Source organism: Periplaneta americana, chromosome 9 (genome assembly GCF_040183065.1).
Source record: "Periplaneta americana isolate PAMFEO1 chromosome 9, P.americana_PAMFEO1_priV1, whole genome shotgun sequence".
Classification (NCBI taxonomy): domain Eukaryota; kingdom Metazoa; phylum Arthropoda; class Insecta; order Blattodea; family Blattidae; genus Periplaneta; species Periplaneta americana.
Genome location: NC_091125.1, coordinates 129,542,205 through 129,567,078, shown reverse-complemented (window position 1 = coordinate 129,567,078; position 24,874 = coordinate 129,542,205). Strand labels below are relative to the sequence as shown.

At 37.5% G+C, this 24,874-nt stretch overlaps 1 protein-coding gene across 1 annotated transcript in view; it reads left to right on the top strand.

Moving 5' to 3' along the window:
* Positions 1-618: 618 nt before the first annotated feature.
* The window catches only part of LOC138706506 (sodium/potassium-transporting ATPase subunit beta-2-like), a 151,886-nt gene continuing 127,630 nt past the window's right edge, over positions 619-24,874 (top strand). The window contains exon 1 of the mRNA XM_069835861.1: positions 619-880. Within this exon, the coding sequence (XP_069691962.1) occupies positions 631-880 (250 nt within the window). The 5' untranslated portion in view covers positions 619-630. The remainder of the gene's footprint in view (positions 881-24,874) is intronic.

Here is a 24,874-nt window from a genome sequence, read left to right as displayed (position 1 = left end):
TTTTAATAATAACTGTAAGGATACATTTTTAACGATCAAGCAGTTTTTGCGACCCCTTTCACACATTGGACCTAAAACCTTAAAAAAAAATAATAAAAAAAAAACAATTTCACCTATTCCAAAAACTTAAAATGGTCTTTTTAAAAACCTAAAAATCCGGTCCCTAATAATAAAAGAGCCACCGGCGTGGCACAGTCGGTTAAGGCGCTTGCCTGCTGGTCTGAAGTTGCGCTCGGTCGCGGGTTCGATCCCCGCTTGGGCTGATTACCTGGTTGGGTTTTTTCAGAGGTTTTCCCCAACTGTAAGGTGAATGCCAGGTAATCTATGGCGAATCCTCGGCCTCATCTCGCCAAATACCATCTCGCTACCACCAATCTACATCGACGCTAAATAACCTCGTAGTTGATACAGCGTCGTTAAATAACCAACTAAAAAAACAATAATAAAAGATCTGTACCGCGTGACGGTCCCGCCTGGAGTCGCGATCCCCCGTCAGCACGAGCCGCCGCTGTCGTAGGAGTTTATTGAGATGACTGGACGCTGAATTGGTCCCGATACGTGATGAGATTAAGAATGGCCGCGCTATAAGCGTGGGTCAGTGCGTCCCTAGGGCCGCCGGTCGCCGAGAGGATGTCCCTCGCACAGGCTAATCGCTCATATCCGCACAACATAATCACCAGCAATATAGCAGCGCTTGTGGGAAGCTTTTTGCTCCAGTTTCGGGGGTTTCCTCGCAGTGTTGTCATGGCGATGAACCAGAAGCCCGTGGAGTACCAGTTCTACCTGAAGCCGCCCAGCATCGGCAAGTGGGAGGCCTTCAGACTCTTCCTCTACAATTCGTCCAGTGGGGCGGTGTTCGGCCGGACGGGACACAGCTGGGGTAAGCGCAGGTGCCACTGCCTAGTTACGCCCACTTTCAGACGGGATGCAATTCTGCGGATTGCTTTATGGCTTTAATGAGACTGCGTCCTTGATTCGTACTCAACTGGACTTCCGATATCGTCCACTCGGAGGACGACGCGTTGCGCGTGGTTTCCGAAATGGACACAAGATGGCCGAGATGATCGCATGATCGCCTGTAGCTGCTACTCATCAAAGTAATTTCTATACGCGCCAATCGATTTCGAGCAAACTTGGCACGCGTATAATGTAACTCATGGACGTATCAACACAGTAACTCCGGCCATTTAAATGCAAAAAACTAGGCCCGAGAGAAATTGCCGATGTAGGATGGATGGTATAAATAAATAAATAAATAAATAAATAAATAAATAAATAAATAAATACATACATAAATAAATAAATAAATAAGTAAATAAACAAATAAACAAGTAAACAAACAAACAAGTAAACAAATAAATAAATAAATAAATAAACAAACAAATGAATAAAAAGAACATAAATAACAGAAGGAAAAAACAATTGACATACCTACTAAAATCATATTTCTTCTACCGTATTTGCTCGCGTAATTTGCGCCTCCGCGTATTTTGCGCACTCTAATTTTTAAGGGATTATTTTGAACTTTATTTTTGCTCCGTGTATTTTGCGCACACATTTTACGTACATATTTTTTTCAGTGTAGTAGGGATTTTCCTTCCCTACAGTCCATCGTAGGTCATTCACCAGCAACTGAAGTACCTGCTTCAGAAAGAAACCCCAAAGTCCCGCTACTTTAACAATGCTTGTCCTTGGTAGAGACAAGTTACCGGTATAGAAAATTAGCCCTACCGTAAATACTTCCCTATACATATACTAATTGAGATAAACTCAGAACAGGACCTCTTATTTGAAAAATCCGCATATTTTACGCACCCCAATTTTTCAGTGGCCAAAGTTAATTAAAAAGTGCGCAAATTACGCGAGCAAATACGGTATATTCTATTCAATTCAATTCAATTCAATTCAATTCAATTCAATTCAATTCAATTTAATTTATTTGGCCATTAGACATACAGTTTTAGGCTTCGTCAGAATACATTGAAAAACATATAAATATATTAAAAAAACACTAATAAAAGAAACAGTACAATTTAAATAATACAGTGAAAACATGAAATAGTTTGAAACTTTTAAATTAAAGAAAACTAACTAAATTACAATTAAACTTATTTATTAAAATACAATTTCATACAAATGTGTTGAAAAACTCAGCAACAGAATAAAAAGGATTATTTAATAACCAATTGTAAAATCTAGTTTTGAAGCTATTGATTGGCAATTTATAATATTGACTTGGGAGCTTATTATATAATTTCATCCCCATAATTAAAAAGTTTGTGTTGCTCTTGTGTAATCTACAATATGGAATATTAATTTGTTCACTATTTCTAATTTCATGATCATGTATATTGGCCACTAATGAGTAATTGTCGATATTTTGTCGAGTGTAAAGTACTAGATCATATATATACAAATTTATTATTGTTAAAATCCGTGATTGTCTGAAAAGTGGCCGACAATGTTCCAGATAGTTTGATTTACATAAAATTCTAATGGCTTTCTTTTGTAAAATCAAGACGTTTCCAATGTTGGTTCCATTTCCCCAGAAAATTAGGGCATATCGGATTATCGACTCAAAGAAAGAAAAGTAGGCACATCTTAAATAATTAGCGCTGAAGTAAGTGTATTTTCGTTAAATTTTGCAAATCGACTGTATGTAGGCTACCATTGTACCATTACAACCAGACTGTGGGACTTTATGTAATTGCATGTTTTTATTGATTTCGCATACTGAGAAAGTAAAAATGGATCTTTGCCGATCATGCATTTTACGTTTGTATGAAATTGACTTATTTTGCATAAATACGTATTTCGAGGGTTTTCCTATTTCAATGCATGTATATTTTTATTTTGCTTATTAAATGCATATATTAAGATCTTTCCTTGTTTTTCCCGGTGTTTCCAATTTCACAATTTCTCTCTGATAAAAATATGTATAATTTCCAAGAAATACAAAAATTCTATTCTGGGTATAAGACATACGGATTTAACATTGCCATGAGAAATCCATGTATAAAGACAATGAAGAAATTACTTAATCAGTGGCCAATATTAGAAATTAGAAAGATTTGACGATTGAAGACCTCGGGAGTTAATAGTGATAACCCTAAAAATTATTGAGATTGACAGTTTTCTGGTTGTTAATAGCTTATACTGTAAGCCACATTATCTTTGATTTTGTTAAATAATTATTTAAATATGTTAACAATGATTGGATTATGCTGCTTGAAAAATATGACAATCCTCTTGTCCAGGAATGCCAAAACGCCTGCAATGCGTGCTCTCAAGAACCCGCACAACATTTTCTTAAGAACTTAGGGCCGTATTCATAGACATTTTTAGCGCGGGCTTCCGGTGGATGATCAGCGTGAATAGCACCCTTAGGAATTACTGTACACATCTTATCTTAAGCCTGTTCATGGATATTATTATTATTATTATTATTATTATTATTATTATTATTATTATTATTATTATTATTATTATGATCAAGATGCAAGCGTTAAGCCGTATCGAATGAGGATAATAATAACTTTATGTATGGTATTTTCTATCTAGGATTCCTTTTTTTTATTTTTTATTGGGTTATTTTACGACGCTGTATCAACATCTAGGTTATTTAGCGTCTGAATGAAATGAAGGTGATAATGCCGATGAAATGAGTCCGGGGTCCAGCACCGAAAGTTACCCAGCATTTGCTCGTATTGGGTTGAGGGAAAACCCAGGAAAAAACCTCAACCAGGTAACTTGCCCCGACCGGGATTCGAACCCGGGCACCTGGTTTCGCGGCCAGACGCGCTGCCCGTTACTCCACAGGTGTGGACTCTAGGGGCAGTATTCATAGACATTCTTAGCGCGGGCTTCCGGTGGATGATCAGCGAACTAACGTTTTTCGTATTCACAAACCAGTGTTAGCGATATGAATTGATACGAATCCTGTACAAGTAATCACTCGATAGCCGGGGCTAGTTTAGTACGCTCGTAGCGCGGGCTAGTGAAATGTCTTTGAATAGCACCCTTGGATTCTATCCCTCCCTCATCAGAAATCTTAATTCGCACTCTGACTAAGATTCAAGAAATGAGTTTAGTTGCTTTTACGTAAGCTTTCTCATAGATAATCTATGTTTATGTCACCAGAGATTACAAATTCGATATGTGGGTTGTAAAGTCTTTTCAATAATGAATCAAAGTTAGTTATAATTTTTGTATAATCTCCCATTGGCATCCTATAAACACATAAGATAATTAAATTTAATGTCTCATAGCCAACTTGTATTCCACAGATTTCAGTATCTTGTTCAAGACAGAAATCAGATATATCAGTTTTATTAAATAATAGATTCTCTCTGATAAAAATACAAGCACCTCCTTTTTATCCATGATATCGAAAAATTAGTTTTCGGCATTCCGTTTGTCTGAGTACAAGAGTTACTCCTAATAACGTAAACTAAGATTTGTCGAATTTTGTTCATATTCACTATCTAGAGTCAATTTATTCGGGAATGACACACATGAAATAAAATAATTTAAAGTAATGAAGTTTCCTTTGATATCAAAGTCACGGATTAATGATCATAGGCGGAGAGAGAACTGTTTTCTTGGGGGGGGGGAGGGGAAAGCAAAATCATAGAATCCCCATATAATGGGGTTATGGCAGGAATCATTTACCTCCTTGCCCCTTTATAGCTTGGTCGTGGTACAGTATCTCGGAATATGATAATTTAATAAAGGTATTTTCGGAGGCATGCTTCTTACAGTGTTACATCCATATCCGCGATGTTTCGGACCGAATTGTATAGGGCTTGAACTGTAGGTCTACTGCAAATTATAACAGGGTATAACTTGAAACAATCACCCTTTTTTTCTCTCTCGTACAGAAACACATCCATACATCAATAAAACTACGTAAAAATGCTAACAGAAACTTTTTTAATATGAAATTTACCTTCCTGAAGATATATGAAATGTAAACTCTAATTATTTTATTTAATCTCGTCTTTAAGTTTACACATTATACCGGGATCACCTTCCTTTTTTCTGCATTGTTGTGCGGTGTTATTCATCCAAGTGGTAGCCTGAGCCCCTGAAGACTTCTAACACATGAATACAGGCTGTTGCAAAAGAAACATTACAGTGCTTACATTCCTCAAATGAGATATAGCAATTTTATTCTTATACATTCAGAAATTTATAATAAATGTTATAGTCCAGACACATGATCTGAAGATATTAATTAATCAATTTAAGCATAGAAACTTAATCATAAACAAAAGCAAAAAATAATTTCTGAATTCAATATTTTCTAACGTTAATAGAAAAAAAAAAGAGTTGAGACAAGTTTGGGAGGGGGGATTGCCCCTTCCCATAACCCCGCCTATATTAATGATCCATCTTGAATTAAACATAACGATTTTCTAACGACCTCGACTAACCTGTGATCAAGGCGTTAAAATTTCGAGCGTGGAGCAGCCGTATCACAATTAACTTACTAAATATCTAAAAAAAATAAATGCGCATATAACACTCCACTACTTTCAACATACAATACAAGCAAATCATCTTCCGTGTGGTCAGAAGAATCATCGATGTTTTACACTGTAGAAGGGATGGATGACCTTGGTTTTCCACGCGCATTTCAGGCAGGGCATTGTTGCGCCCCACGGTCAGGTAAGATGCAGCAGATAAAAAAGGGTCCCTGTTTTGTGGGCATAGTTGCGCCCGTTCCTATCAGGTAGAGAAAAGGGGCATGGCATAGTTGCGCCCCGATGAAATACGTAGAGAAAAAGACATTACGGAAACTTGAGCGTCGTAATCAACCAATTTTATTGATTTTATTCGATTTAATATTCATTATCGATACCGTTAAAATGAACACCAAGAAGTTGGCAGTACTTTATTAACTATAATATTTTTGTAATGTTTTTAAGTAATTTATTAATTTTATGACAATCACTTTCGTGTGTACTATGTCTATCGGGGGCAACTATGCCATGTCCATTCTACTACCTGATTTCTTCGGGGCGCAACTATATCATGCCTAGGCCTTCCAATTGACCGCGGGGCGCAACTATGCCATACTGGCGCATTTCTGTGATACTTAGATCCTTCACGCAAGACGCTCTTCAAGGAAAAAAGGCGTCTAATTTTTTTAATGTAAGAAGGGAGGGGAATTACGTGAGAAAAATAACATTCTACAAAAATGTCCTAAAAATTTTGAGTGAATAGTGTACTTCGTGTAATAGGTATGCAACATTAATAGGAATCAAATAATTACCATAAAATCTCGAAACAAAAGTTTTACAGGCGAAACAGGCGTAAGCAATTTAAATTTATGCGTAAATGTGAGATGTCGCACAGATTTCATGTTACAGACGTATGCATACCGATCTCGTATTATATCTCTGCCGGTATGCGTCTATCACTCTAACGTTATATCGCAAAATTCTATAAATATGGGCCGATGAGTAAACCACGAGAGAGTTATGAAATGCCTCAGCATATGGAATGTGAATTATGAAACCTTCGCGCAAGCATATGGTGTAAACAAAACAATGAGCATTACAGGGAAACGGTCTGGTGTGAACAGAGCTCTACGTAAAGACATAGGAATGCAAAATACGTGCTTGAAGGAGTCGTATTGCATTCCCGTAATTCGAGCACACAGACATACTGTGACTCAACTTGAAACTAACGACTCATAAACACGAGGAAAGGCGTATACAAGTAGCCTAGCGGGACACATTGTTAATGTAGTAGCACCTCTATAAAAGGACGATAAATTTTCACTTGCCTGCTGAAAATCTAATATTTAATTCCATTGGATTACTAATTGGATAACATAATATAATATTCACAGATTCATTCATTCATTCATTCATTCATTCATTCATTCATTCATTCATTCATTCATTCATTCATTCATTCATTCATAGGTTTCTGCCTAAGGGCAAGTCTTTCACTGCAAATCCTTACTTCCAGTGCATCTTTCAGCACGCAGTTTCTTGTCAGCCAGTGACCCAACCTATTGCTTTTTCACTTCCTGATCAGTTTCAGCTTCATTCTTTCTTCACCCACTCTTTCCAACATAGCTTCATTTCTTATTCTGTCTGTCCATTTCACACGCTCCATTTTTCTTCATATCCACGTTTCAAATACTTCTAGCCGCTTCTCCTCATTTCATTGTAATGTCCATGTTTCTGTCCCATACAATGCTACACTTCACATAAAGCACTTTACTAGTCTCTTCTTTAGTTCTTTTTCTAGAGGTCCCCATAAGATGCTCCTTTTTTATTAAAAGTTTCCTTTGCTATTGCTATCCTCCTTTTGACTTCCTGTCAGCAGCTCAAATGTTACTGCTTATAGTAAGTAGGCCTATACCCCAAGTATTTCAAGCTTGCTCTACTGCCTCATTTAGAATTTGCACGTTAACTTTCTTTATTTTTCTTTCTATAACCATGGTCTTCGTCTTATTTGCAGTTATCATCATTCTAAACTGCTCACAGCTGTCATGTAGCTTCAGTAGCATATCCCTTAGTATCATCTCCTCTTCTGCTAACAACGCCATATCATCAGCAAATCTTATGCACTTTACCCTCCTTCCTCCTACTATCACTCCTCCCATGTTCTGAAAACAGTTCTTCACTAAATTCTCCAAGTAGATGTTGAACAGGGTTGGTGATAAAGAGCATCCTTGCCGTAGGCCTACTCCTCTCCCTATTTCACTTCCTTCTGACATTTCTTCTATCCTGACTGACTTGTTTTATATAACGATTACTGAACAGCCTCTTTTCTTTTTAATCTATGCCAATTTCCTTCTGGATCCCCATCATTTTATCCAGTCCACTCTAAACATAAATTGTGGCACTTAAAATAATCAGAATTCTTTTCGTAACTACTTTTTTTTTAGTTATTGGGATAAAAAATTGCGTGGATACTTTCTAATTTAGCATAAATAATAATTATTTTTACAATAATAATCATCATAATTCAAAACATGTATTAGACCAGGTGGTCTGTTACGGTCTCACAACAGTCCATCTATTAGTCGGGAGACCAACGGATCTTTTTCCACAAGAAGCATACTGCAGCATTTGTTTCGGGATGCGTGTTCTATCCATTCTTCTGACATGATTGTTCCAGTTTTTCCTTTGACTGTTTATAAATTGCAATATTAATTCGGTTGTGAGTTCTTTCAAGTTATCAATCAACATTTTTTTTGTGACCCATTTTGTGACTCCTGCAGTGCGTCTCATGAACTTCATCTCGGTAATAATAATAATAATAATGATGTTTGGATAATTAAAAATATATAACTAGTGAGTAAAATGGAGGTAAGGTCTAATAGGCCTACATACTCGATATTCTTAAAATGTAAAAGAATATATACCGTAACTTACTATAGGCTATTAGTAGAAAAGCCGGGCCGCCACTGACTCGTGAAGGGCTATCGCCCGCCGGCATCAGTATGCTTGGCCTGCAGCAAATAAGAATATTCATGTGTGCGCGCACTTATGAAAGGGGCCTTGTCTGCACCCTCGTGTACCGGCAACACGACCTGCAGTCATAACAACACTTCTCCGTTAAACTCTCAAAGCTCTGCTGTTTTTTCCAGTGAGCTGAATCTTGTTTGCCATCAGCCCAGTGAGAGAGGAAAGTGACCAGAACAATTAAATATTAACTAAGGTCGCTGGATTACCCTTGCCAGAGAGACGGGGTTAAATTCCCATCACATCCCGTCGCATATAGGTATAGTCATGGAACTTATTTACTCCGAATAAATCACTACACTTGACTTATGCGGAGGAAGCCAACTTAGGCATACCAAAATGTACGGCTTGACAGAATACCGGAAGAGTCTGCTTAAGTTAGGAAATGAAAGGAGTAAAGATGTATCTACACGGTAATTTCAATTCGTGTATTATTTGTAAATTAAAACCTGCATACAACAGGAGCCTTTGATTTTTATCGTGCGGGGAGTGTATTTAGTATTTATTTATTTAACCTGGTAGAGATAAGGCCGTCAGGTCTTCTCTGCCCCTCTACCAGGGGATTACAACCATAATATGAACAATAAAATTACAATTAACATTAAATTTACAATTACAATTACAATAGAAATTAAAGTACGACAAGATTACCTGATTAATGAAAGCTAGACATTTTATCATAGAAGTTAAGAACAAAGAATATTTTTGTATTTACTGAATTACAAATTAAACCTACAATAACAAAAATCTATAGCAATGAAATTACCGGATATTGAAATATTTTGTGATAGATTAAGAGAACTATTTACAAGAAACCATGTCTGAACGAGTCTCAATTACTGGCCAAGTGCCTAGTAAGTTTGCGTTTGAATTCAATTTTATTTCGACAGTCCCTGATGCTAGCAGGTAGCGAATTCCAGAGTCTTGGCAGGGCTATTGTGAAAGAGGATGAGTATGAGGAGGTGCGATGGGATGGTATTGTTAGTATTGTTTCATGGCTAGAGCGTGTGTTCAGATTGTGGTGGGAAGAAAGGTAAGTGAAGCGAGATGACAGGTACGAAGGAATAGAAGAGTTCAAGATTTCGGAGAGAAGGAGAAGTGAATGTAAATTTATTTTCTTTTCTAGTTTAAGCCAACATATTGTTTCCAGGGATGGGGTAATGTGATCATATTTACGAACATTGCTTACAAAACGTACACACAAGTTATGATCACGTTGAAGTTTCGTTTTGTTGTCGCTGGAAAGGTCAGTCAGTAAAATGTCAGCATAGTCAAAATAGGGAAATACAAGCGCCTGCACAAGGGACTTTTTTAAGCAAGAGGGAAGATGAACATTTATCCTTTTTAGCACATGGATAATAGAATATACTTTTCTGCAGGTTTCTGTGATTTGCATGTCCCAGTTGAGATTATTATCCATGTGAATGCCAAGATTTTTTACCGAAGAACTGAAAGAGATATGCACTGTACTTACTTTAACGGGGAAAATGTCGAGGTGCTTTACAGCGTCGGTTTGCCGTTTGTTTCCTCATATAATTGCTTGTGTCTTTGCAGGATTGATATTAAGATGGAATGGAGTGTAGTGTACAGCATTTAATGCCCCTTACATAAAAATATAATATATAAACATATATATTATATAATCCCAGTTTTGCTATACGGCTGCCAAACTTTGGCATTGTCCGAGAGACAACGCTCAAGTATACAAACATGCCAGAGGAAGATGCAAAGAAAAATATTGGGCATCACACTACGAGACAGAATGACAAACGAAACTCGATAAAGACTGACGAACACTACTGACGCAGCAGAACGATCCACGTCAACGAATTGGACCTGGGGGGGACATGTTGAACAGGGTAGGTGATAAAGGATATTCGTGCCGTACTACTCTCCCTATTTCACTTCCTTCTGACGCTAGTGTTTACAGAAGAAAGATACAAATTAAGCCTTTTTCTTTTTGTGTAATTTTTGGTATTGTCTAGTAATCAAAATGCTCCAGACCTAGTAACGACAGTCTTGGTGGCTAGTTATTTTTGTAAGAGGGCAACTAAATAATTTTAAAATTGAACAGCAGAGCAGGGCAACAGCATAAATGGTGGGACAAGCATAGCCAATTATTGATCAATGAAGAAAAATTCCAAAATAGTATGATGCATATTACATCAAAGTATGGAATAAGCCTGCATGATCTGCCAAGACGGGAGACTAGTTTCTTTTACAGGGCGAATCTAGTTACCACTGCCAAAATTATACAGGAAGGGAGATATGGAGTACTGAGTAATTTGATATGGAGAACATAGGATCTGTGAAGCCAGCTTAAGAAGATATGGGTTTAAACATGTGGTTATGAATGATCTTATAAAATTTGAACACTGTTTTTATTGATTACTTTTGAAACTTACAAAAAATGTTCAACATATCGGCCACCAACCTCGATGAAACCATTGAAATGGCGTATGAGACTCTGGCGCATCCTTTGGAAGATCCCTGAAGCGTTTGAATCACATCACAGGCGACTAAGATCCTAGCAACCAATTCCTATACTGTATCCACTGAGGTTTCATACAAAATTGATTTTAAGTATCGCCAAAGGAAATAGTGGACAGTGCTCGTAGGCCATAAGGGTAGGACCTTATCTTCCAATCCAACGACCATGAAAAGAGCATAGGCCAACATGTGTTCACCGACAGCCAGTATGAAGTGAGGTGGACTCCGTCGTGCTGCAGCCACATTCTCTTCCGGACAAATAGGGTAATTCTCTAGTAATTCAGGCAAAACTATTTAGACGAGCACCAAATAATAATGGTCCAATTAGATGAACTTGGACAATGCCGATCAAAATATTGACAGAGAAACGTAAATCTGCTGCCTACTCTTCGGGCTCCTCTTCCCCATATCTTCTTAAGCTGGAATCACAGACCTTGAGTTCCCATATAAAAATACTGAGTAGGGCACAATCTCATTTCTGTTTATTTTTGGCACCGTTAATTTGATTCACCCTGTATAAACATAACAGACTTATAAGACCTCACTTGGAGATTGTTGATAATGATTTATTATATTTCATCACAGCTCAAAACATAAATGTATCAGCGAAATTTGGCTTGAATTATAAGCTTTATGGAAGCAGAACAGCCATGACTCTTAGGGTTTTCAGAAATTTGGCGAAATCTACAGTCATAAGAGTTAGGCAAACAAAGGAATATCCTTGCCAAAACGAACCGTGGGTGTTATTCTCAACACTGTTTATGTAACCCAATCACCGCTCCCGTTACGGACAAGTGGTAATTGGGTACTGAATGAAATGTATTGCAGTTATGTAAATAGTGGTCATGTTGGGATAGACGTCATCATGGAATCGTTTTGGTACAGTATCTTGCTCATTCGCATCTCTTTAGCATTTAAATTTGAACAAATCGATCAAGGAGCACGATTTTGCGCGTCTTGTAATTAATTAGAAGCGACAGAAGGTAGGTAAAACCAAACGTCGACAATTACCTATAGTACATTACATTTAAATTATGCAAATTACCAAGATGACTCTGAGATGCTATGAACATTTAATTATAAATTTTACAGCATAAAAATAGGAGGAGGTAGTTTCGAAGCTATAACATATTTTCGACCAATTTTATGATGCCACTTTTCGAGGGCCGGACACGAGACATCCATGAACTTAAGATTTAAATGAGCACATGGCCCATTGTAAGCCTTATACCGGCTGGAAGGAAATTAATAGGGGGATCATTTTGAAGACTAATGAGGGAGGGGATTTACAGATAAAAGTCTAATATCATTGAAGTCGTTTATGAACGGTTTTTGAGATATACCGTAGAATGGGGTAACATTACACCATTTTCTAGTTAAAAATTTGTTTTCAGTCTGTATGTGGTCTTTAAATGTCTAATTTTGAGATGGGCATTTATTTTATACGTTCTAGAGATATGCGGGAATGTATTTAGCCAGTCATATCTTCGAAAATAAATGTCTTTTGAAACTTATAATCTGCCAAAAATTGGTGCAAAGTTACCCATAGTTGGGGGTTACTTTACACCGCCACAGTTTTAAGAGGAGTGGTGCAAAGTTTGCAACTGCTGGTGTTACTTGCACCATACACGTGATAACAATGAAAATATACTGTATCAGGAACAGAAAAAATGGAAACAAAGATTCAAAAACTGCTATAAATAGTAACATGGACAAAACTTTTTGAAAAACTGCACAAAATTTCAATATAAGTGATCACATTCTTCAAAAATGTTGTTTCAAAAATATTTTAAGTTCTTTCGAATGACAAGTCGAGGTAACAGCACGTGAATAACTGTAAAAAATTATACGTATTATGCAATATAAGCAAGCCCTTTCTTGATACTTTCTTGGGTGAATTTAGTCTCCCAATTACATCCTCCCATTCATATTCCACAATATCCTCCCTTTCAGTTCATTTGCAGGATTTGAATGATTTTGCCACTGCCTTGATGACAGCACTGTTTGTTTTTATTCCCTGTCCAAGCCGAACTAATTGCTGACATCTTTTGGAGCACTTCATTTGGAACTATGTCCCTCAGTGATAAGCCTAGTATCCTTCTCAACATTTTCCTTTGACATATTTGGAGATTGTTACCAAGTTTGGATATGAGAGACCATGTATGACTTTAATATGTAATACAAATAAAAACAAATTCAAATAATTTAGCTGTAATGCAAAGTGTGAATTATAGTAAGCGTTTTTAAACCTCATGGAAGGTCCTCAAATGAAAATAATGCAATTAAAATTTAAAAAGTCTTCGTTTGTGTTATTGTGCAAAGTAACCCCAATTTAGCTCAAATTCACCTTGATTAGAAAATTATTCTGTAACACCATTTGCCGACAAAACAGCTGCACAAGCGAAACTAGAAAATCTAAATGGATGACTAAGGAACAGATACAAGTATAACTTATCTTGAGATTGTGCACACTATCTGTGATTAAAGGTAATTAATTTCATCTATATTTCAATCAAATTATACACACGTTCTGTTGTTAAGGTATATAAATACCATAAACAAATTCTATGACCACGAACAGTGGAAAAATACTCTACACATATACCATCTATTGGTGGAAGTGATGAATAGATAAATTTGGTTCATGTAAACACCCCCAGACCTATATAAAAAGTTTTTCATACATAGTGCAAACTTACTCCTGCAGGTGCAAAGTCACCCCATTTTACGGTACATGAAAATAAAAGCGAGAGGTTGGAAACACTGCAACACATTTTCACATAACAGTAGCGGTTGAGTAGCAAAATCACGTACAGTACGTAACTGCACGAAAGACGGTCATTGTTATCTTACGTAACAAAACAATAACTTATTTGCTCTATAAAATCCTCTAACATCACCTCTCCAATGTCTCCCGTTTTTCTGGAATACTCATTCTAAAATGCTATTTTTTTTTTCAAAAACCAGTTGACCAACATCACAATGAAATTACACTTTTTTGTTTAACTCACTGCCTTGTTTCATCCTCACTCATTAAGCACGGGGGGACAGCTACGATATTTTGAATACTCGTAGAATGATGGATTTTTTAAAAGGATATTCCGGTTCTGAACAAATCTGGAAGCTTTTATTTGAAACATTTTATGATATTCCATTCTAAGGAATTACAACTTGTTTGAAAGTAATACAGACACCCTGTGTGTATGTGTGTGCATATAATTACGTACGACTACAAATTTTACTATAGAATTAAGATCTATGTAGCCATAAGTACTGCAAGAAGTCGTCCAATTATGTTGTAAGGATTACGTTGCCAAAACATTGGTCGTTAAAGAAGTAATCCCTACACAGCTTACAAGGGAATAAAAAGTTACAGCATTTTTTTTTTCTATAGAAAAGTGAGTTATGAGTTCTGTGGAAAGTGAAATTATTAAACATTTCCGAGAGCAAATCTTGGGGTTGCTGAATTACGCAAGTAGAGCGACACGTGTAATTTCCTCCTACCCCGCGTGGGACTTGATATCCGGCCTGCAAAGGATTGCGAGTTGGTGTAGGTTAATTGAGACGTATGTGACAAACATCTGTCCCGCTCGACGTCACACGCTCATCAATTCGGACGTGAACTGCGAAAAAAATGAAGTTCCAACACCCCTTGTGCAACTTATCGGCAGATACGGACTAAATCTGCATTCATTATACGAAATAAAGTGACTTAGCGAGGGAGTGGGTCAACCCATTTCAACATGTCGCATCACAGGATAATAAAGCAAGGCATGAAAGTAAGACTTGACAAATCCTAACGTGCTCTGGTGCCACAGCACATTGGTAAAGGTAATGGAATTCCATTTACATGCCATGGAGAGCACGGAGGTAGAGATCCGTGCTTTCATGACTTCGGCACTAGAATGAGGTGGTGTGGTTGGCACTACTCTCCAGTCGTCTTAGTTTTAACCCCGAAAAAGTCCAGCTACTCAATTTGACTGGAGGCTGAGTGGATTCCAGGGCCTTTCTGGAAGTTCCTGCAACGAGGAAAATCCCACCACCACCACCACCACCACCACCACCACCACACAGTGTGCAATAATGCAAATCTAGCTGGACAAAATTAATAACTTCTCTGAATTCCAATGAATTGTTATGAAACTTTGTACAGACCTTATAAATAGCACATATTTTGTGTACAAACTCTGACTACATTTGTGTACGAGGAACTACCCCTTTATAGGGGGTGGTTTTAGAATAAAATAATAACTTCTCTCCTATCTAACAGATTTTTATGAAACAGTGTATGGAAGTTACAGGTAGAATATATTTTGTGTGTACAAACTATATTTACGGTTCCATAAGAGGAAGTACCTCTTTACAGGGAGTGCATTTACTCAAAATTAACTTCTCTCCTACGCAACAGATTTTTATGAAACTTTGTACAGGAGTTACAGGTAAAGTATAGGCCTATATTTTTCTGTAGAAATTCTCATTACATCTGTATGCTACCTGTAGGCCTAATTGTTATACAAAGTTTCATAAAAATATATTACATAGGAAAGAAGTTATTTTGTCTAAATGCACCACTATAAAGGGTCAGTTCCTCTTATGAACATAATCAGACTTTGTAGACAAAAAATAAAATATTCCACCTGTAATTTCTCTATAAATTTTCATAAAAATCTGTTAGAGAGGAGAGAAGTTATTAATTTTGTTTAAATGCACCCGCTATAAAGGAGTACTTTTTCTTGTGCAAACGTAATCAGAGTTTGTACACAAAACATGTGTGCCACCTGTAGGCATGTACAAAGTTTCGTAACAATACGTTGGAATGCAGAGAAGTTATTAATTTTGCCCAGCTAGTGATTTGCGTTTTGATTCACTGTGCGTTTGTTAAGGTTAGATAAAAATGTGTCCAATGTATTTTTAACCTGATGTTCGATGTCATGTGAATAATTTTGTAGGCCTAAAACGCTCACAAGTGATTAAAACTTTCCTTATTCCATGATTCTTTTTTTCTGTTGAGCCAAATATGCAAAAGTTGCCGTATGTCCCACCACTGAAAAAAATTAATTAGGCTACTGATAAATGCGCAAGAACGCGCAAACTTTAAAACAGGGATTCAACACTCTAAATGATGCTGTATTAAATGGTAAAAGAATTGTTGTAACCAGACGTGATCAGCTATATTAAAACTCACATTATATTTGGAGAACTTAAAAAAAATATGTTTTCAATTGTAATGTTTAAACCCTTCTGTAAGAAGAAAAATACTTCACAAACTTGTAATTGAAGTTACATTAGTAAGAACGTACCTATCTGAACAGATTCCATGTCTCACAACATAATAAATCACTAACAATTGGCTCTTTTTCACCCACATAGTAAGCCTCTCTGTCTACGGCTGAACAGGAGCGAAAGTGTTAGGAAAAACTCACTGTTCATACCCTTCTAAATATAACTTGCCGCTGATAAAAAAAAAGTAAAAGCTATTTCTCACAACATTCTCCAAATGTTAAAGACCATGAATTCATACTGACCTATGCCTAACTAAACAAGTCTAAATTTGATTTTGTCCACCTAGACTGGGAAAATTGCACACTGTGCACCACCTAGAATTGAACTCGGGACCTTCCAGTCTGTAACCAGTTGCTCTACCAGCTCAACTATCTGGCTGACACAGCAATTTCAAATACTCCTGTACAATAATTTACTCTCTTTAAATTAAATAACATGTTGAGTGGTCCGATAAGCCAATGTCTATGTATATAAATTACGCGATGGCCGTCAAAAGCGTATCATAAAGTTTATCCGCACGGTAATGAATTAATATACCTACTTACATGTCATACTTAACGTTCTCCTGTTTACTAAAAATTTTACATTTCTTGCCTCTATATCCTTCGCCTTTTCTTTTCAGAAATCCAATTAAATTTGTCTATGAGCTAATATTGAAATTTTTCTCAAGGAGATAGTACTTCGCAGTATAGAATAATATCACAGTCTAGTACATACAGTCACGAAGCTCGAGTTGATGAGGTTGCTAGGAACAATAGACTTTGCAGGTACTATTTCGCATTGTCTGTAATGAGGCGACAGTAGCGATCCTAGTGGTTAGCAACTATCTATGGATGCATATTTATTACGTATTGAGCTTCGTGACTGTATATACTAGACTATGATAACATGCCCACAGAGACGAAGGTTTGTGAGATTGCGATAAATACTCAAAATATGCAAGCAAAGGTTTCTCATATACGATATTATTCACTCTCTTAACTTAGCACCATTTCACATAGCGCTGTTATGCCATTTCATACTTTACCCTCGATTTATTACACAAAAGCAAAACAACAACTATCGAAGCTGCTACTTCAATATCTGAAGGGGGTAGATACTTTCTTCAAAATCACCATCTCTAAATATTTCTGAAATAACGTTTGTAACCTTTTCACTAACATCACTTGTGATATCCTGTGATTCAATGTAAACCAAAGCCCTAATTGAGATTATTCCGTTGATCATAATAAAATTGGTCTAGAAACAAAATAACTAAGTGGAAGAATATTAATTTGTTTACTATAAGAATATAATTGTATAGATCATCTGGAATCATTATTGAACGCAGATAAGGTAAGTATCCATGTCAATGAAAAGGTTACAAACGTTTGAATCTAGCCATTTTTTATTAGATGCATACTATATGGATCATGTGATACAAAGAGGAAGGCAGAAAATAGGAAAGACTGGAGAATGCTGGGTATGCAGTGAAAGACCTTCCCTTGGGCAGAACGATATGAATGACCATTGTTTGCTTTGTGATAAGTTTCATCCCATGTTAAACCACTAAAATAGCTACGGTATCATCTGTGTAAGAATATACATATTGCCGTTATTTTGCGACATATCAAGCATCAGTAAGTTATTGATATATGAAATAAAATGGGTCCTAACACTGTGCCTTGAGGCATACCTATATTTATTTCTGTAATTTCTCTATACACAACTTCAATTTTAAGAACTTGTGTTCTCTTACTTAGGCCTAAATAAGAACGAAACAAATTCAGAACATTACCTCTTACGTCAACGCACTTTAATTTTTCTAACCGTTTATCATGATTAACCGTAGCAAACGCTTTTTTAAGCTGTAGGAAAATTCCTAGACATCTTTTTCCAGAGTCTAAGTCTTTCATAATAAAATTCTATAATTGAGCGGATCGGATTCAATTGCCAACTAAGGAAGTGAAAACTTATGCCCCTTAATTATTAGGACGTCTTTCTTGTGTTCTTTAAACGTTCCCTTATGCCATGCTGACCACATCATCAGGGAGTATTGCCACTTATGAAAGACTAATTTATAGTTATCTCTTACAAAAGTAAGGATATGCTGACCATAAGTCTCAGTGGTTGAAGGTAGAAAGATGTTGGGAATGTCGAAGCTGTGAATTAATTCACAGTGCTGTGTGTACTCATTATCCGACTAAGGTCTAATGAACCTGAAAATCAGCAAGAGTTCTTTGTGTTGTTCTGACGATGACGACGTCCGAGGCGATAACGAGTGAAGAGTGAGCTGTAACGGTGAACTTGTATCGCCGAGTTATTTCAAATGTCAGCTCGCCTTACATATTTCCTAACACAATTAGTCACAGTTGTCCACACGTTCACATTACAGTGTTTGTATTAATCATGTAATGTTTGAATATGGTTTCATGTGACACATATCGAGCAATAGTAGGTCATACGGAGTTATTAAAACCGGACTTATGACAGGACGTCCACCACTGTGGAATGATGGTTAGCATGCCTGACCGTAAAACGAGTGGTCCGGATTCAAATCCTGATTGGAACAAGTTACCTGGTCGAGGTTTTTCCAGGATTTTCTCTCAACCCATTAAGAGCAAATGCTGGGTAACTTTCGGCGCTGGACCCTGGACTCACCTTCATGTCACTCAGACGCTAGATAGCCGTTGCAGCTGATAAAGCGTCGTAAAACAAACATTTAAAATGACCGGACGCTGCAATCTGAACAAGCATCTACATATTGAGCCTTAGTGATGATTCAACTTGTAGGAAATGTAGCATGTAAGTTGAATCATCGCCTCACATTTTGCTGGACTGTGTAGTTTTAAGCCGCATCAGGCATCAATATCTCGGGAAAACGCATGTTGTCTTCCGAAGAATTTAAGGAAATAAAAGTTGGTCGCACACTGCAGTCTTCTGGGTTGATTTCCAGCTTATAGGGTGCACAAGCCGCGTCTGTGGCTGTGTTAGAGCGCTAGTCTCCATTCAGGCGGCCCGCATTCGAAATGTTATGTTTTATTTAACGACGCTCGCAACTGCCGAGGTTATATCAGCGTCGCCTGTGTGCCGGAATTTTGTCCCGCAAGAGTTCTTTTATATGCCAATAAGTCTACTGACATGAGCCTGTCGCATTTAAGAACACTTAAATGCCATCGACCTGGCCCAGGATCGAACCCGCAACCTCAGGCATAGAAGGTCAGCGCTATACCAACTCCGCCAACCAGGGCGACTCCCGCGTTCGATCCCCGACCAGTTCGTGATGGATAAAGCAGACGTTGCAGAGGTTTTTTCTCGGAGTACTCCCGATTCCCTCCAGTAGTAAAAATAGGCTGGAATGAAGTCTCGAGGTAGTAAAGGTTTCCGATACTGATATAGGAAGGGCTTGGGACTACGAGTCCTGCGGCTCATCAGGCTATAGCTACGTATGAGTACAGAACCTGGCTTTGTAAGGGGTTGAGGCAGGATGGCCTACATGTCAGCGTCGAATTCACCTATCGAACTTGGGCAATTGTCATATATATATATATATATATATATATATATATATATATATATATATAGGGCGTACAATGTCCAAAGTGTGCCTAAATACATGGACCCATCCCGGATCCAGCAGTAGTAAAGCCAGCCAGTGAGCCAGACATGGGGTGCACACTGCATGTCACAGCTGTCCACACATTCATATTATAGTGTTTGTACTGCTAATGCAATCTTTGAATGTGCATTCATGTAAAACACATATCCAGCTATACTTTGTAGACTATACGGAGTTGTTGGTAAAACGCAATCATGAAACCACGTGGACTTCAATAGCATGAATTTCAATATGACCATTTTGATAATAGCGCGTATGTTTTAACAGTCGCAAATGTAATTAGGGGAAACTCGGCTAATTCCGCAGTACGGGTAATTCCGCAGTAGTGCATATATGATTTTACTGCGGCTTTACAACAGCGTGAACGTAAATTTTGAAAGGCTGTCAACAGGAGACATGTCCTCTGCAGTGAAATAGAAAAAAAATCAAGGATATTGGTCGACACCTCTGTCGGCAACACAGTGAAACATCGAAAGTTTGCTGTTTTTCGTGTTTTCCTACACAGCTGTGAAGAAAGTGAGCATTGTTACATATAAATTGTTCCTTTTATGTTATTTCATAACGTATTTCATAATTATTTATGACTGCGGAATTAGCCAAGTCCTATTGCGGATTTATCCGCACTATTGCGGAATTACCCGAGTTGTTCTTTTTCAACTGTAATGTATGTACAACTAAATATATTTGCATTTTAATAGGTCTCTTTATCTCATTTGGTAATGAAAGGTTTCGTCCATCTACATACCTTGATAATATTTTTCAATGAACATTTTGATAAAAATATGATAGATTTACTTCTTAATATTGCGGAATTAGCCGAGTCTCCCCTACTCTATGGTTGAGAGCACGAAATAAATATTTATTATGTATCAACTATACCGCCCATCCATAAGGCGAATGTCAAATAATCTATGGAGAATCCTCGGCCTCATCTCGCCAAATATCATTTCAATATCGCCAATTTCAATGACGTTAAATAACCGAATCGTTCATACAGCATCGTTAAACGATCAACTAAAAACATCATCATAACCATTACGCCATTATCATTACATGCTTGTATGGACCAGTTTGTTAAATTTGTTCCTACTTCATTAATTTTTTTAGATTTGCCAAACGAGAAAAAGCGACGTTGGCAGATCGGCAATCTACAGCACGCGAGTCGGTTTTTAATGACATGTCTAAAAATCGATGACCAATAATTGGCCTCGGTTGAGTAATAAATTATTTATTACTCAACCGAGGCCAGTGGAGTCCTGCAACCTGGAGCCGTGGCGCTACTGATCCTGCTTTCGTAATTCCGCATCGCGATAGTTCATATTACGCCCGCGGTTCCACTCGCCTCAGTCAAGTAATACATGGGTTTAAATATTATTATTACTCTGAGAATCTTTTAAAACTACCGCAAAAGTCTATAGTTAGCTGCAGTTCGTAAACCGAAATAGTGACAAATTATCGCATTGATAGGATATATGGAATGTTTGGCAGCTAAATACATTTAATATCATGATTTAATAATAGACCTGCCACAACTTTCGGCAGTGCGGGGTCTACTCTTGGATAACGACAAAATAGTGAGGTACATTATTAAATCTATCATTACATCTTAAAAATAGACAATGAGGTCAGATTTGTACATTTCACATTTAATTATAAATTAATCATTAAAATTATAAAATTATTAAAATACAATCTTAATGATTATTTTATTATTAGATCCGTGTACGTAAAGCTGTGTATGACGTCACAGAAACACGAACAAATTCGAAGCATCTAAGTTAGGCGATAATCAGGTTGCATTGAAAACAAAATGTAAAGAAAGACTGTGGGTTTTTTTATGTACGAGTACTTAATCTAATTATTTTAAGCGACATTTCTTATTTATATGTCTGCCTTGTTAATGTTGTATATTGTTACATTGGCAAACGATAATTTTAAATGATAATCATAACAAAATTGAACAAAAAAATAAAAAACGTAATGGATCTCGAGAACGGCATCTCTCACAAGTTTCACATCAATAAACTGAACTATACTCAGCGCACTTCGAACTGGAGGATCAAGATCGCATACAAACGTACAAACCACGCACGAGTCACTGAACTTAAAACTGTGAACTGAAGCACTGGTAATCCCGGCTGTCCCAGCTGAATTTAGTTGAGGAGAATGGTCCAGGATTGGGGAAAGCACGCGTGGCAAATACAACCCATTGTTTGACCTTGATCCGCCAGTTCGAAATGCGCTGATGGAAGTAGATAAGCACATCACCTAAAATGGCGGGAGCCTGCAACTTTTGCTGCTAGTATCTCGGTAACACTACAGCGTTATTTAAATTAGCTTCCTTTTTACGTCACTAACTTCTGTCCGAAGGTTGTCGTAAAAAATCGTAATAATTCTCTTCTTGTTAGTGTATGAGGGAAAAACATATCGCAGAGATAGCCGACACAAACGTCCTCACGAAAGCTGGAATCTTAATCGACCCTGAATCCCACCTCTCCCATTTGTGTCTCATTTCCAGGCTCTGTTGTTCTGAGTCCTTGTTGTCACTGAACTTAATTATACGTTGCGTTGCCAGATAATTGCAGTCGTTTATCTGTTAATTATCTGGCCGGTCTTCGGCACAGACTGCTGAATCGGACCTCATTACGTATCAGTGTGCACAAACTGACGTAGACTACATGGGAGCAAAGTCACTGGATACCCAAACTCTTACGGTCTTACCTACTGTACATCAACTCACTCATCAGTTATAATCATCGTGACCTTACCACCACCCCACAACTACCACATACTATTAATCACAATCACTGGAATTTATAACATGATTTTGGACTCAGTAACTCCAACGTTTCGGTACAACTTACTTACAAAATATGGCTTTTAAGGAACCCGGAGGTTCATTGCCGCCCTCACATAAGCCCGTCTTCGGTCCCTATCCTGAGCAAGATTAATCCAGTCTCATCATATCCCACCTCCCTAAAATCCATTTTAATATTATCCTCCCATCTACGTTTGGCCTCCCCAGAGGTCTTTTCCCCTCAGGTCTTCCAACTAACACTCTATATACACTTCTAGATTCACCCATACGTGCTACATGCCCTGCCCATTTCAAACGTCTGGATTTAAGTTTCATAACTGTTAGATGAAGAATACAATACGTGCAGTTCTGCGTTGTGTAACCTTCTCCATTCTCCTGTAACGTCATCCCTCTTAGCTCCAAATATTTCCCTAAGCACCCTATCCTCGAACACCCTTAATCTCTGTTCCTCTCTCAGAGTGACAGTCCAAGTTTCACAACCATACAGAACAACCGGTAATAGGCCTATAACTGTTTACAAATCCTAACATTCAGCTTTTTCGAGAGTAGACAATGATAAAAGCTTCTCAACCGAATAATAATAATAGGCATTTCCCATATTTATTCTGCATTTAATTTCCTCGCGAGTGTCACTTATATTTGTTACTGTTGCTCCAATATATTTGAATTTTTTCGAAGGATAAATTTTCAATTTTTATATATCTATTTCATATTATGTTCAGGTCACGAGGTATAAACATATACTTTGTCTTTTCGTGGTTTACTTCCAAACCTAGCTCCTTACTTGCTTCAAATAAAATCACTGTAAAAAAAAACTTGTTGCGAAACCCGAACATAAGCCTCGGTACAACTAGTGATGGGTGATTTCCCAGGAACTTTTTCATCGGGAATATGTCCCGAAAAATTCCCAGTCGCCAAAACGTAAAAGATTGTTCAAATCACACTGAAAATTGTGGTAACTACAGTCTTTTTTCGTATGTAAAACACAGGAAACCATTAAATATGGACACAGAGCTCTTATCTTTCTTTAATAACACTGGGTAACAACGAAAGTGTTTCTCTCGATATTTTCATTGCTTCTGGTTCAGTTTTTTGCGCTGATTTCAAATCTGTAATTACTTTTTCTGAAATGATAACGGTTCCAGAAATATAACGATATTCTTAATTATGTTTGTTCTACGTTGAAGCATGACTTCTAGAGGTGATTGCAGGAATTCACCGGACTCTTTCTGTTACGTTTGTGGATATTACATCACTACAAAGCAGAAGAAGCATAACATAAGACCTGGCACCAAATATTATACAGCTCACAATGCTTACTTTGAAGTACCAATACGAGATCAAGACAGTTCATGGGCACCACATGTGTGCTGTGGTTCCCGTAATACAACTTTGGAAGGATGGCTACGAGGATTACGGAAATGCATGCCTTTCGCTGTTTGCAGAGTTTGGAGGGAACCAACCAACCACCATGACAATTGCTACTTTTGCATGGTCGATATGTCATCTTTGAAAATTTAAAAAAACGAAGGAGATTGCAGTATCCGAATATCTCATCTTCTATTGCTCCTATCCCGCATGGTCAAGGTTTACCACCAGCTGTTGACTCAAACGAATTTGTATCGCCATATACCCATTCCCGAAAATGACTCAGACTACAATGACAGTGGCCGTTCCAGCCAAAATCATCATTTTCGAAATCAGAAGGAACTAGATGACCTTTTACGTGATCTTGAATTACCAAATCGAAAGGAGAGCTCCTAGCATCCGGGCTACAAGAATGTAATTTGCTTGATGAAAGCTGCAGGATCACAAAATATAGGAACCGGCATTAAACTTTCGCACAATACTACAGTAATGATGGTCATCTCTGTTACTGTAGTGACATCAGTGGTATCTTTGGTGAAACTGGAGTAGCGCACAATTCCATTGAATGGTATCTCTTCATAGACAGCTCACATACAGTACTAGTTTGAAGGCTGTGTTGCTGCACAACGGCAACTTATATCCTAGCATACCAGTTGGTCACTCTGTTCTAATGAAGGAGGAATAGAGCAATGTTAAACAGGTACTAGAAAGGATCGCGTACAAGCGCCATAAGTGGGATTTTTGCGATGATTTCAAGATGATAGGTTTTTTTACTGGGACTCCAAGGTGGATTCACTAAGTATCCATGCTTCCTCTGTTTATGGGACA